This window comes from Babylonia areolata, chromosome 31 (assembly GCF_041734735.1).
Source record: "Babylonia areolata isolate BAREFJ2019XMU chromosome 31, ASM4173473v1, whole genome shotgun sequence".
NCBI lineage: Eukaryota > Metazoa > Mollusca > Gastropoda > Neogastropoda > Buccinidae > Babylonia > Babylonia areolata.
Genome location: NC_134906.1, coordinates 9413391 through 9428390, shown reverse-complemented (window position 1 = coordinate 9428390; position 15000 = coordinate 9413391). Strand labels below are relative to the sequence as shown.

At 40.6% G+C, this 15000-nt stretch overlaps 1 protein-coding gene across 2 annotated transcripts in view; it reads right to left on the bottom strand.

The window, feature by feature from the left end:
- Window positions 1–9901: 9901 nt before the first annotated feature.
- Window positions 9902–15000, bottom strand: part of LOC143276138 (high affinity copper uptake protein 1-like) — a 47366-nt gene continuing 42267 nt past the window's right edge. For both annotated transcript variants that reach the window (XM_076580554.1, XM_076580555.1), the window contains 2 exons: window positions 14848–15000; window positions 9902–14100 (listed from right to left, as the gene is read on the bottom strand). The exon at window positions 14848–15000 is cut by the window's right edge and continues 4 nt beyond it. In XM_076580554.1, the coding sequence (XP_076436669.1) occupies window positions 13899–14100; window positions 14848–15000 (355 nt within the window). In that variant the 3' untranslated portion in view covers window positions 9902–13898. The remainder of the gene's footprint in view (window positions 14101–14847) is intronic.

The window sequence follows — 15000 nt, the reverse complement described above, 5'->3', positions numbered from 1 at the left end:
GTTTGATTCCTCAGGTCACAGCGCCTGGTGGGTAAAGGGTGGAGATTTTTCCTGATCTCCCAGGTCAACAGACATGCAGATTTGCTTAGTGCCTGAACCCCTGTGTGTGCATACACATGCGGAAAATCAAAAATGCACATTAAAGATCCTGTAATCCGTGTCAGCATTTGGTTGGTTATAGAAACAAGAACATACCAGGCATGCACTACCCCCTTGCCCGAAAACAGAGTATGGCTACCTTCATGGCAGGGGTAAAAATGGTCATAAACGTAAAAAGCCCACTTGTGTATATCAGTGATTGTGGGAGTCGCAGCCCACGAACAAAGAAGACAAAGACAACCTGACCTGTATCCTGAGCTTAAGAATTTTCAGATGGTTTTTTTTTTTTCTCTGTTTTCTGGCATTGATCATGTTCTGCAGACACAAGTCAAGTGTAGCACTGGTCAGCTGTCTGGTGGATATAATGCCCAGTAGATTTTCACACTATAATGAGTGCTACCTACCACGGTATGCAAAATGCTGAATTATTCATGAAGAGAGGTGGTCCCAAAACATGGACACTGATCCCCCCCCCACCCCCCAAATTTTATTTTATTTTATTTTGTTTTAGTTGTTTTTGTTTTTTTTTACTGATGAGCTTTTTTGATTTTTGAAAAAAATCATCTGATCAGCATGATGCTTGGTGGTCCACCCTGTAGCCGCAACTGCCACTGCTGTCAGAATGAAAATTTGTTACTTTTTTTTTTTTTACTCTGTAAGTTTTGTAAATATTCTGTATTTGTTCCATTGCTTTTTGTTGTTGTTGTTGTTTTTTGTTCCATTTCACATGATTTTATCAAACATACTTTTGTTGTATTGTTTCTTCTTTGCTGGTAGCTTTTTAGTTAGTTTTTTTTTTTTTTTTGATTTTTTTTTCCATCTGCCCAGATTTTGTTTTATTCATTTTTGTGCTTTTTTTTGTTTTAATGATAAATGCATAAACACATGTTCCTGTTCCAAATGTACAAACATTTATATGGCCATGCACAAAATTATACTCTGAAGCATGGGAACTGTTTCTTCATGTCTGTCTCCCTCTCTGTCTCTGTCTGTCTGTCTGTCTCTCTCTCTCTATATATATATATATGTGTGTGTATCTTCTCTCTCTCTCTCTCTCTCTCTCTCTATATATATATATATATATATATACATACATACATACATATTGTATATTTTGTACGTACATTGTCCTTGCAAACATGCAAACAATTCTATGAACATGAAAACATGGACACATCTGAACATATATATGAATATATTTTGTGAAAAATATTATTTATAACACACACATACAGACACACACACATGCACACACACACACATGCACATACACACACACACAGACACACACACACACAAACTAAAAAAAAAACAACCCAGCAACAACAAAGACTGTCACAGAGACATGAAACAGTTTATTTTCATCGTTTGTGTCTTGCATGATGGCTGTACATAGGTTTGTGAGCTGGCTTGATTCATTTTTCTACTTTTTATTTATTTTTTTATTTTTTTATTCAACATTAATATTTTTGATACAATATTTTTTAAATTTAAATATTCCAGAGTAAGCAGAGGTGCTAAAACTGTCTCAGTACAATTATATTCATGTGTACATATTGATTTTTTAAATCTTCTTTTTTTTGTTGTTCTTTCTTTCTTTCTTTTTTTTTTTTTTTTTTTTTTTGAAGCAGGGTCGAACAGTTTGATATTTCATCTGTGAACAGTCTGGTGAGAAATGCATAGACTTTTGTAAGAATGTATTACTGATACAGTTATAGTGCAAACTACCACTGTGGGGATGCCTCCTGCTCTTTCAGCATACATTGCAGCCCCACCTTCCTGGAACTTGAAGCGCCAGAAATTTACTCTCTTTTATATATATATATATATATATATATATATATTTTTTTTTTTGTTTCTTTTAATTGCTCTCTTTGTTGCTGGATTTTTCCGTTTGTTTCTTTTTTTGGGGGGGTGTGAGGGTGGGGGGGTGGGGTGGGGGTGGGGGGGTCTTCTGTCTCACTTTTCATTTCTCACTCACTTTGCCTTGTGTATATATATATATTGTAACTCTTATTTCATTTTTATTCTAAAATGTATCTCCTCTTTTGATATGTCAGGGAATCACAGGAAAGAGATGAACTGTTCTTTAAAAAAAAAAAGAAGACAAACTAGCCTCATTTATCGTTTTACCTTTTTGATAAGGTGACTATTTGCACACAGGCGTGTTCTGATTAAATTCTGACATATTTTATTGCAGCTATTGTGTGTTGATGTTTGAAATGAACAAATGTATTCCTGTAGAAACATTGGAAAATGAAAGAAATAAAAGTATCTTTAAAAAAAAAAGAAGAAGAAAATAAGTGTGGAGATGAGAGACTGATAGCGCCTGCCTGTTGAAGTGTCAAACTAATGATTGTTTGTTTTTTTACTATGAAGTGAAAGGGTAATCCATATCCTTGCTGGGTTTTACCCAGTGGCTTGTCAAGATCGACCCCTCCCCCTCATTCAAAAATGACCCCCTTTTTTTCATTGGTTCATCAATTTATTGAAAAAAGAAAGGAGTGGGGCAGGAGTGGGGGTGGGGGTGGGGGGGGGGGGAGGGGGGGGGTGGGGGGGGGGCGTAATCTGAGCCATCTTTTACTGATCTCTCTCCCTCTTCATTACATTTCAGTTTTAACAGAAGCAAGCATGGCAAGTTCTGTTTTAATAATTTACCTTTGGGGGGGTGGGGGGTGGGGTGATTTCAAGTTGGCCAAGAATGATCCCCCATATCCAGTACGGGCGCAATAGCTGAGTGGTAAAAGCATTGGATTTTCAATCTGAGGGTCGAATCTTGGTAATGGCACCTGGTGGGTAAAGGGTGGAGATTTTTTAGCTGAGTGGTAAAAGCATTGGATTTTCAATCTGAGGGTCGAATCTTGGTAATGGCACCTGGTGGGTAAAGGGTGGAGATTTTTTAGCTGAGTGGTAAAAGCATTGGATTTTCAATCTGAGGGTAGAATCTTGGTAATGGCACCTGGTGGGTAAAGGGTGGAGATTTTTTAGCTGAGTGGTAAAAGCATTGAATTTTCAATCTGAGGGTCGAATCTTGGTAATGGCACCTGGTGGGTAAAGGGTGGAGATTTTTTAGCTGAGTGGTAAAAGCATTGGATTTTCAATCTGAGGGTAGAATCTTGGTAATGGCACCTGGTGGGTAAAGGGTGGAGATTTTTTAGCTGAGTGGTAAAAGCATTGGATTTTCAATCTGAGGGTAGAATCTTGGTAATGGCACCTGGTGGGTAAAGGGTGGAGATTTTTTAGCTGAGTGGTAAAAGCATTGGATTTTCAATCTGAGGGTAGAATCTTGGTAATGGCACCTGGTGGGTAAAGGGTGGAGATTTTTTAGCTGAGTGGTAAAAGCATTGGATTTTCAATCTGAGGGTCGAATCTTGGTAATGGCACCTGGTGGGTAAAGGGTGGAGATTTTTTAGCTGAGTGGTAAAAGCATTGGATTTTCAATCTGAGGGTAGAATCTTGGTAATGGCACCTGGTGGGTAAAGGGTGGAGATTTTTTAGCTGAGTGGTAAAAGCATTGGATTTTCAATCTGAGGGTAGAATCTTGGTAATGGCACCTGGTGGGTAAAGGGTGGAGATTTTTTAGCTGAGTGGTAAAAGCATTGGATTTTCAATCTGAGGGTAGAATCTTGGTAATGGCACCTGGTGGGTAAAGGGTGGAGATTTTTTAGCTGAGTGGTAAAAGCATTGGATTTTCAATCTGAGGGTCGAATCTTGGTAATGGCACCTGGTGGGTAAAGGGTGGAGATTTTTTAGCTGAGTGGTAAAAGCATTGGATTTTCAATCTGAGGGTAGAATCTTGGTAATGGCACCTGGTGGGTAAAGGGTGGAGATTTTTTAGCTGAGTGGTAAAAGCATTGGATTTTCAATCTGAGGGTAGAATCTTGGTAATGGCACCTGGTGGGTAAAGGGTGGAGATTTTTTAGCTGAGTGGTAAAAGCATTGAATTTTCAATCTGAGGGTCGAATCTTGGTAATGGCACCTGGTGGGTAAAGGGTGGAGATTTTTTAGCTGTGGTAAAAGCATTGGATTTTCAATCTGAGGGTCGAATCTTGGTAATGGCACCTGGTGGGTAAAGGGTGGAGATTTTTTAGCTGAGTGGTAAAAGCATTGGATTTTCAATCTGAGGGTCGAATCTTGGTAATGGCACCTGGTGGGTAAAGGGTGGAGATTTTTTAGCTGAGTGGTAAAAGCATTGGATTTTCAATCTGAGGGTCGAATCTTGGTAATGGCACCTGGTGGGTAAAGGGTGGAGATTTTTCCGATATCCCAGGTCAACATAATGTGCAGACCTGCTAGTGCCTGAACCCACGTTGTGTGTATATGCATGCAGAAGATCAAATAAGCATGTTAGTTTCAGTTTCAGTAGCTCAAGGAGGCGTCACTGCGTTCGGACAAATCCATATACGCTACACCACATCTGCGAAGCGCTTAGCAGATGCCTGACCAGCAGCGTAACCCAACGCGCTTAGTCAGGCCTTGAGGGGGAAAAAAAGGTGAATAAATAATAGATAAGCTTACACAAATAAATAAATAAATAATAATTATAATGTAAAAAAAGAAAAAAAGAGAAAAAGGTGAATAAATAATGGACAAGCTTACACAAATATTTTTTTTAATTTTTAAAGTAGTAGTAATTATAATAATAATAATAATGAAAATAACAATAATAAATAAATAAATAAATAAGCACGTTAAAGATCCTGTAATCCATGTCAGCATTCGGTGGGTTATGGAAACAAGAACATACCCAGCATGCACACCCCCGAAAACGGAATATAACCTACATGGCAAGGGGGAAAAGGACAAAGCTGTCATACATGTTACATGTCTGTATGAGTGTATATATGAGCGTGACTGAAACCTGGCTGAATGACGCAGGAAACGAATGATGAGCGCCCAAATGGCAGCTGTTGATTGGCTTTACCCAGGTAGGCAGCCTGTTATGCAAATGCTTCTGACTTTTGTATTTGTTAAGCGCTTAGAGCTTGGTCTTTGGCCAAGTAAAAGGCACTATTTTAGTATCCGTATCATCATCATTATCATCATTACAAAGGTGTGGGTGAAGGGGTTAAAATACAACTAGTGGGTTTAGGTGTGTCATTTCTGACCAGATACAGTTAATCTACCCCTGGAAGTCATTCCAGACTAGACTATGATAGACCTCGGGGGTTAATCTTGGTTAGTCAAAATTTGGCCCTGGAGAAAAAAATTAACGGATGTATGAATGAGCCGCTAATAATAATAATAATAATAAATAATAATGGTATTTATATAGCGCTGGATCTTGTGCAGAGACAAATCAAAGCGCTTTCGCACCAGTCATTCACACGCATGCATAACTCTAATACTGTAGAAACTAAAGACAAGGAATGGCAGGCAAGGGAGGCTATTTTGGGAAGAGGTGGGTTTTAAGGCCAGACTTGAAAGAGCTGAGTGTGGAGACTTGACGAAGCGAAAAAGGAAGTTCATTCCAATCGCAAGGTCCAGAAACAGAGAAAGAACGGCGGCCAACAGTCGAGTGTTTGAATCTGGGTATGCGTAAACAGAGTGGATCCGAGGCCGATCGTAGTGAGCGAGATGGAGTGTAGAGGTGAAGGCAGCCGCAGAGATAGGAAGGGGCAGTTTTGTGAATGCATCTATAACATAGAGTGCTGATCTTGTACTTTATTAAACTGGTATCTGATCCAACAGAGACGCACAAGACACAAATTAAGATATGATATGGACTGGGTATATGTTTCTCAAGAAGTGATCAAACCTGCAGTGGTTGGACACTCCTGTGGACGACTGGGCAGAGTGTGTGGAGTACTTCGAGAAAGGCATCATCTCTCTGAGATGGTGGTGACAGAGGCGTGACTTGAGAGACCTGGCTCCCGTAAGACCAGCTCCACCTACTGCTACTCAAGTCCTTTTCAGGGCTACCTCACACCTACCTTCCCCTCTCTCACCTACCCCTCCCCGGGCCCTTCTTAGGGCCACCCTCGTCTTCCCAAGTGGGTTGGACATCTCATTGCAAAGTTGATATTCCTTCAGTTGTGTGTGTTTGTGGTGTTGTATGTGAGGTCAGCCTGTAACTGAGACTCGTCTATTTGACGAGGCTTTTGATTTTAATTCAAACACACACACACACACACTCACACATACACACACACACACACACACACACACACACACACACACACACACACACACACACACACACACACACACACACAGAGTTGACTTACCCTCCCCCTAACCCCCTCACCCTCCAACACTTAGTCCCCCTCCCCCGCCCTCGACCCCCACCCCCCACCCACACACACATACAAACGCACACACAATACACATATCATATGCAAAGTCCACCAACCCCACCTTTCTTTTTCTTTCTTTCTTTTTTTTTTTTTTTTTTTTTCCACTGGCAAGTAGTGTCGTAGCAATCAGATCACTCCACAGATCGATTTGGGTAGGGTGTATTCTGGCAACACACACACACACACACACACACACAGACACACACACACGCACATACCCCCTAAACACACATACATCTGCCAGCAAGTCTACCAACCCCACTTTACTTTCCTCTGTCTTATCTGTTACTGGCAAGTTGTGTTGTAGTAAAGCAGATCACTCCACCTATCGAGTCGGGTTTGGCGTATTACGCACAGGCCTCATGACTGGCTATAAAAGGGGCATGGGTCTGGTGCAGGGAGGTCAGTTTGCAACTTGCTGTCAACTGAAAACATGTCTGGACGTGATGAAGGAGGAAAAGTCAAGGGAAAGAGCAGGTCTCACACAAGAGTGCAGTTCCCTGTGTCTCAGGCAATTATTCACAATTTACCTACTCAGAGTGGATGGCAAAGGTCAAAGCATTGTTATTTATATGCCTGCATTGTTAGCTCCAGTAATTTAGGTTGCTAACGTTGGACGTTATCTCAGCGGTGACTGGAAAGTGACACACCACACCACAGTTCAATACAATACAGCGGTGTGCAGTTCGTTGCAACACAGTACGACGCGAAACAACACAACACAACACAAACACCGTGAACTATAAGGGACCGTAATGCTGCTGGTCTAAATGTCTGACTCAGCTGTACAGGAGTTTCTTCCCTTGTCACAATCTCGTTGTTTTGAGCCCGACTGAAAACACGATAAAGGCCCGTGTCAAGGTCGATAACGTGATGGAAACAGATAGAGAGATAGATAGAGAAACATAGATAAAACATATAACAAGATAAACATGAAAAACACTCCCCGACGCCCCCACCCCACCCCCCCAAAACACACACACACCTCGTTTTAAAAACAACAAACAAACAAAACAACAACAACAAAAGCAAAAAAACTGGGACTGAGTTGCGTACCTTCGTTGTATATTGAATTAAAGAGCAGCAGCAAAGAACGTTTTCTTTTGCAAATACCTGACTTCTTGGACTTGTGTTGATTTCGAATAATTCTATTCAAATGCCTGTTCACTATGTCCGTTTGTCAAAATTCATCAGTTCATAGCTTCTGTCAGTCTCTGTCTCTCTGTGGCCGTCCGTCCATCTGTCTCTTGTTAATCCCCTCAAAGGGCGGGGACTGGGTGGGTGTATAGATGACTGGATACAGCGTACTGTAGTATATTATTGTGCTGTTTGTATACTGTATGTCATACTGTGCTGTGCTGTTATGTTTTGTTTGTATACTGTACGTCATACTATGCTGTGCTGTAATGTTTTGTTTGTATACTGTACGTCATACTATGCTGTGATGTATTCTTTTGTTTGTATACTGTACGTCATACTATGCTGTGCTGTAATGTGTTGTTTGTATACTGTACGTCATACTATGCTGTGCTGTAATGTTTTGTTTGTATACTGTACGTCATACTATGCTGTGCTGTAATGTTTTGTTTGTATACTGTACGTCATACTATGCTGTGCTGTATTGTTCTGTTTGTATACTGTACGTCATACTATGCTGTGATGTATTGTTCTGTTTGTATACTGTACGTCATACTATGCTGTGCTGCATTGTTCTGTTTGTATAGTGTACGTCATACTATGCTGTGCTGTAATGTTTTGTTTGTATACTGTACGTCATACTATGCTGTGCTGTAATGTTCTGTTTGTATACTGTACGTCATACTATGCTGTGCTGTAATGTGTTGTTTGTATACTGTACGTCATACTATGCTGTGATGTATTGTTCTGTTTGTATAGTGTATATCAAACCATGCTGCTCCAGCTGTTGTTCTGTTTGCATACTGTACATCATATTGTGCTGCATAGTAATGTGTTGTTTGTTTCACTGTGTGTCAGACTGTGCTATGCTGTGTATAGTGTGTTGCTTGTATATATTGTATATCATACTGTGCTGTGTACATTGCACTGCCGTGTTGTATGTATACTGTATATCATACTGTGCTGTACTGTATCGTGTTGTTTTATGCTGTATATCATACTGTGCTGTACTGTATCGTGTTGTTTTATGCTGTATATCATACTGTGCTGTACTGTATCGTGTTGTTTTATGCTGTATATCATACTGTACTGTATTGTGTTGTTTTATGCTGTATATCATACTGTGCTGTACTGTATTGTGTTGTTTTATGGTGTATATCATACTGTGCTGTACTGTATCGTGTTGTTTTATGCTGTATATCATACTGTGCTGTACTGTATCGTGTTGTTTTATGCTGTATATCATACTGTGCTTATCGTGTTGTTTTATGGTGTATATCATACTGTGCTGTACTGTATTGTGTTGTTTTATGGTGTATATCATACTGTGCTGTACTGTATCGTGTTGTTTTATGCTGTATATCATACTGTGCTGTACTGTATTGTGTTGTTTTATGCTGTATATCATACTGTGCTGTACTGTATCGTGTTGTTTTATGCTGTATATCATACTATGCTGTACTGTATTGTTTGTGTACTGTGTTTCATACTGTGCCATACTGTGCACCATGATGTATGTATTATGTGTACGATGTTGTGCTGTGTCTGTACTGCATTGCATCATGTTCGATGTTTGTATGCTGTATATCACACTGTGCTTTGTTATACTGTGTTATTTTGTATACTCTATATCATGCTGTGCTGTGCTGTGCTGTGCCGGCCGCGCGCGCGCGCGCGCGCACACACACACACACGCACACACACACACACACACACACACACACACGCACGCACACACACACACGTACACGTACACACACCCGTCTAAAAACACTTATAGTGAATAGACGTTAAACTGAAGATAAAACACACACACACACAGTCACACACACACACGCACACACAAACACACACACACACACACACACACGCACGCACACTCGCACGCACGCACGCACACACACACACACACACACACGCACGCACACACACACACACACACACACACACACACACACACACACACACACACACACACACCGCCTGTTAGCATCGCCTATACACTTTCAGTTTCACAACATATTAAACAGATATGATGGAGAAGTGAATTCTTAAAAAAAAAAAAAAAAAAAAAAAAAAAAAAATCAGTCTGAAAAATACACGAGGAATGCAAAGTAAATAAGGCAAGAAAAACAGTGAAGTTAATATCGTTATGCTATAAATACGTGAAGCCCATAAAAAATAAAATGTAATAAAATAATCTATCTCTCTCCCTCTCTCTGTCTCTCTGTCTGTCCCCTTCTTCACATTCACATCCACGCACGCACGCACGCACGCACGTACACACACACACACACACACACACACACACATACACACACACACACACACACACACACACACACACACCATGACTCAAGATTGAAATAGACTGTTTCCCTTTGAGGCATGAAGATTTATTTCCGCAGAACGATATGAGCAATCGCATGATCAGATTATTATCAAACATAATAGTTTGCATCACAGAATGTAACACGAGTTTAACCAATACTTTTTAACCCACGTCAAATAGGACATTGAAAGATTGACCAAATTCTCTCTCTCTCTCTCTCTCTCTCTCTCTGTATCTGACACACACAGCGACACACAATCACATACACAAACACACACACACACACTTATACAATTGCGCACGCGCGCACGCACGCACATGGGTTGCGGGATGCAGAGGCGTTCACCAATGATACTCAGTACAGCCACACACGTGACAATCGATGGTGACTCAGACAAAAACCACTGCAGTATAGTTCACGTTCCCACACCACACCACCACCATCCACACACACACACACACACGTTTGCACACACATGCACGAATGCACACACACACACACACACACACACACACACACACACACACACGCACGCTTACAAAACTCTGCACTGTTTGGACCAAGACTGCTAACGCTGTAACAAGGCAAAAGAAATAATCGTCGTCTATGTCTTGTATGTCTGTCTGTCTGTCTACTTGTCTGTCCGTCTGTCCGCATTCACATGCCTGTCTCGACTTATCTTCTGCCCGCTGTTAGAACATGATCTCTGAACAATATATATGATAGTCAGTCGTGTCCGACTATGACCATCAGAACAGCAGAGGAGGCAACTGCTGTTCCGACTATTTGGGCTAGAATTTGATTATAGTAGTGGAGAGTGTCTTGCCCAAGTTACATCCCCTCTCTCTTCGGCCAAGAGGGTTTTAGGACAGTCGGCGTTGGGATGGTTCCACAAAGGCCAACTAGCCCACAAGGCTGCAGCACTAAGAGCCAGTGCGATTTTGCCTCCTAGTTTGAGAGTCATAGTCTTTCACAAAAGACTAAGCTGTAAATGGTTTCCCACTGACTGGAAAAAACCATTGATAATACAGCTCTCACGTTGCTGTTGGCCCAAATGTAAACTTATGTCAATCTGTGATATAAGCCGAGAACAATATATAGATAGATATCATACACATAGATACATATATATATACACACACATACACACACACACACACATACATACACACATACATACATATATACACATTGATATCCCATTACAATCGGTGAAAGAAGCCCATCACAGTATTACAGCGTTGTAAACTGTTCATAAAATTGCAACTTCTACGAACCTGAAACAAACGCACCGCCCATTACTAAGGCACAATAATAATTATGTCAGGCAAAAAAAACCCATCAGTTGTATAATAATGAATAAATCGTCAATTACACAGACCACATAAAAAAGCCTTAAAAACTTTCAATTTATGAAGGGAGTATAAATAGAAAATAAGAATAAACAAACAAATACAGAAAGAAGGGAGTATAAAGAGAAAATAAGAATAAACAAACAAATACAGAAAGAAACAGACAAATAGAATAATTCATTAAGGCACAATAATAATTATGTCAGGCAAAAAAGCCATCAGTTGTATAATGATGAATAAATCGTCTATTACACAGTTATAAGGACCACGTTTTTTGTTTTTTGTTTTTTTTTGGAAAGACTTAAAAAGTTTCAATCTATGAATGGAATACAAAGAAAAAATACGTATAAACAAATACAGAAAGAAACAGACAATTAGAATAATTCATTAAGGCACAATAATAATTATGTCAGGCAAAAACGCCATCAGTTGTATATTAAATGAATAAATCGTCTATTACACAGTTATAAGGACCACGTAAAAAACAACAACTTTAAAACTTTCAATTTATGATTGGAGTATAAAGAGAAAATACGAATAAACAAATACAGAAAAGAAACTGACAAATAGAATAATTCATAAATACGCTGTGGATAATAAACTAAAACATACAAACAGATAAACACGGTAATGAATAAATGAATAAAAAAAAAATAATAATAAAACCAACAAAATTTACAACAACGAAAACACAAAATCGATAGCAAAGAAGGTGTGGTCATTAAATAAACTGATGAACAAATACCAATAACCAAACAAATAAGACGGGCGCAATAGCCGAGTGGTTAAAGCGTTGGACTTTCAATCTGAGGGTCCCGGGTTCGAATCTCGGTAACGGCGCCTGGTGGGTGAAGGGTGGATATGTTTTCCAATCTCCTAGGTCAACGTATGCACAGACCTGCTAGTGCCTGAACCCCCTTCGTTTGTATACGCAAGCAGAATATCATATACGCACGTTAAAGATCCTGTAATCCATGTCAGCGTTCGGTGGGTTATGGAAACAAGAACATACCCAGCATGCACATCCCCGAAAACGGAGTATGGCTGCCAACATGGCGGGGTAAAAAAGGTCATGCACGTAAAAGCCCGCTCGTGTACATACGAGTGAACGTGGGAGCTGCAGCCCACGAACGAAGAAGAAGAAGAAGAAATAAAATTACAAACATATGGATATGTAGGTCAAAAGAAAACGTGCCGAAACAATGATAAAATCATATAAATGTACATACATTCAGCTGTTATCGTGGTGGGTCAGTTAATGACCTTTCTTTATTCTTTTTTTTCCCCTCAAGGCCTGACTAAGCGCGTTGGGTTACGCTGCTGGTCAGGCATCTGCTTGGCAGATGTGGTGTAGCATATATGGATTTGACCGAACGCAGTGACGCCTCCTTGAGCTACTGATACTGATACTGATATTCATTCACTTTTTTTCCTTTACAGGTGTGAAGATTCTGAGTCTTTTCTAAAATATAAAATAAAACAGAACAGAATAAAACAAAATTAAATTATATATGATATGATGAAATATAATTTTAAAATAAGCTTCAATAATTCAAAATGATTTAAAATGAAAAAACACAAAAAACAAAAAGAGAGGCAAGGCCTTCAAGACTCACTTGTGATAAATTAAGTCCCTTAGCATTAATTACAGAGTAATTTCCCTTTTTTACTAACTGCACCAAAACGTTTGCAAAAAAAAAAAAAAAAAAAAAATTCCATGCTTAGCAGAACAAGTTCCTGTTTGAACAAAAAATGATAATAATGACTGCTCTTGTTGTTGGGTCAGAATATCAGATCAAAGTGCCAAGTTTAGAGAATACAAAAAATATAAATATAACAGTAAATGCAGTTTGCATATAATTAGGCTTCTTTTTTTTATTTTTTGTGCCCATCCCAGAGATGCAATATTGTTTTAAACAAGATGACTGGAAAGAACTGAATTTTTCCTATTTTTATGCCGAATCTGGTGTCAGTTGACAAAGTATTTGCAGAGAAAATGTCAATGTTAAAGTTTACCACGGACACACAGACACACACACACAGACACACACACACACACACACAGACAACAGAACACCGGGTTAAAACGTAGACTCACTTTGTTTACACAAGTGAGTCAAAAAAACAACAACAAACTTTATACAACATAGGATTACAATGGAAGAATAACAATGGAAAAACGAAAAACCAAATCAAAATTCAACATAGAATGACACCATATTCCGCGAACGTGTCGGCCTGCAAATCAGAACCAGAAACAGAATCAGAATCAGAATCAGAATAACTTTAGCTATCATCTCAGCAAGAGAAATATATAAGTGCCAGTGGTTAAGTCTGTGGTGCATACAGATTCTTTCACTGAATCCCACGTTCACTCGTATCAGCGAGTGGACTTTAATTAAAGTCAGCTTAGGCTACAATGTTGTGAACTGATCGTTTGTAATCCCGCATGTAGTAGGCAACCACACTCCGAGTCCGGAGTTAAAAATAAAAATAAAATAAAATAAAATAATGAAAAGTCACTCAATGCCCCCCCCCCCTCCCCCCACCACCACCACCCCCCTCCCCGCAACCCCCCACCCCCCTATTACGACAGTCACACGTCACTCCCACAGCTGGTATAATAGTAATGACGTCATGCTGGTGGTTCGTGACTCCATGACGGTGTATAAGTGGCGGCGTCACTCGCAATGCTGGGTCTGATCGACGACCATCGACCTTTTCCAGCCGACGAGGAAGTACCCCAGGGTGGCGCCCGCCACAAGGCTGAGGCAGAGGTAGACGTTGTAGGTCATGAAGACCAGCATCAGGCAGTAACTGATCACCAGCTGAAGGCCGTGCAGGGCCGTCTGCAGCAGGTGGCCTGTCGAACACATCCGTGCCCTAAGGGGGCAGGAGGAAGAAGGAGATGAGGAAAGAGAAGATATATGTATATATATATATCTAAATATTTATATACAAATAATATGTCTAGCTTTACACCACACACACACACACACACACACACACACACACACACCATAAACAAACAAACACACAACACACACACACACCGACACAAACACACGCACATACACATATACACTCACACAACATAAACAAACACACCCGGCAACACACACACACACACACACACACACACACACACACACACTACAACACACACACACAATATAAACAAACACACAACACACACTCACACGGACACACACACACACACACACACACACACGCACACACACACACACACACACACACCACACACACATAACACACACACACATACACACACACACACACACACACACACACACACACACACACACAAAACACAACATAAACAAACACACAACATACACACTCACACGGACACACACACACACACACACACACACACAAAACATATACAAACACACAACACACACACACTCACACACACACACACACACAGAACCCCCCCGCCCTCCCCGCCTTCCCCCCCCCCCACACACACACACACGCATCACAAAACTCACCCACACGCCCCACGCACACACCCCTCCCCCTCCCTCTCCCCCAACCCGCAACCCTCGCACCCCCCCATCCCCACATCCACACACTCACCCACCCACCCACCCACCCTCCACTCACTTGGGTCTCATCAACAGACTACGTTCCTCCTCGTTCCCGCTCAACGCCGTGTGCATCAGTCTGACGTGGTGCTGACGGAACAACTCCTCCCGGCCGTATTTCATCAGTTCGTACAGAAAGGCCACCACGAACACCACGATACACGCCCATGCG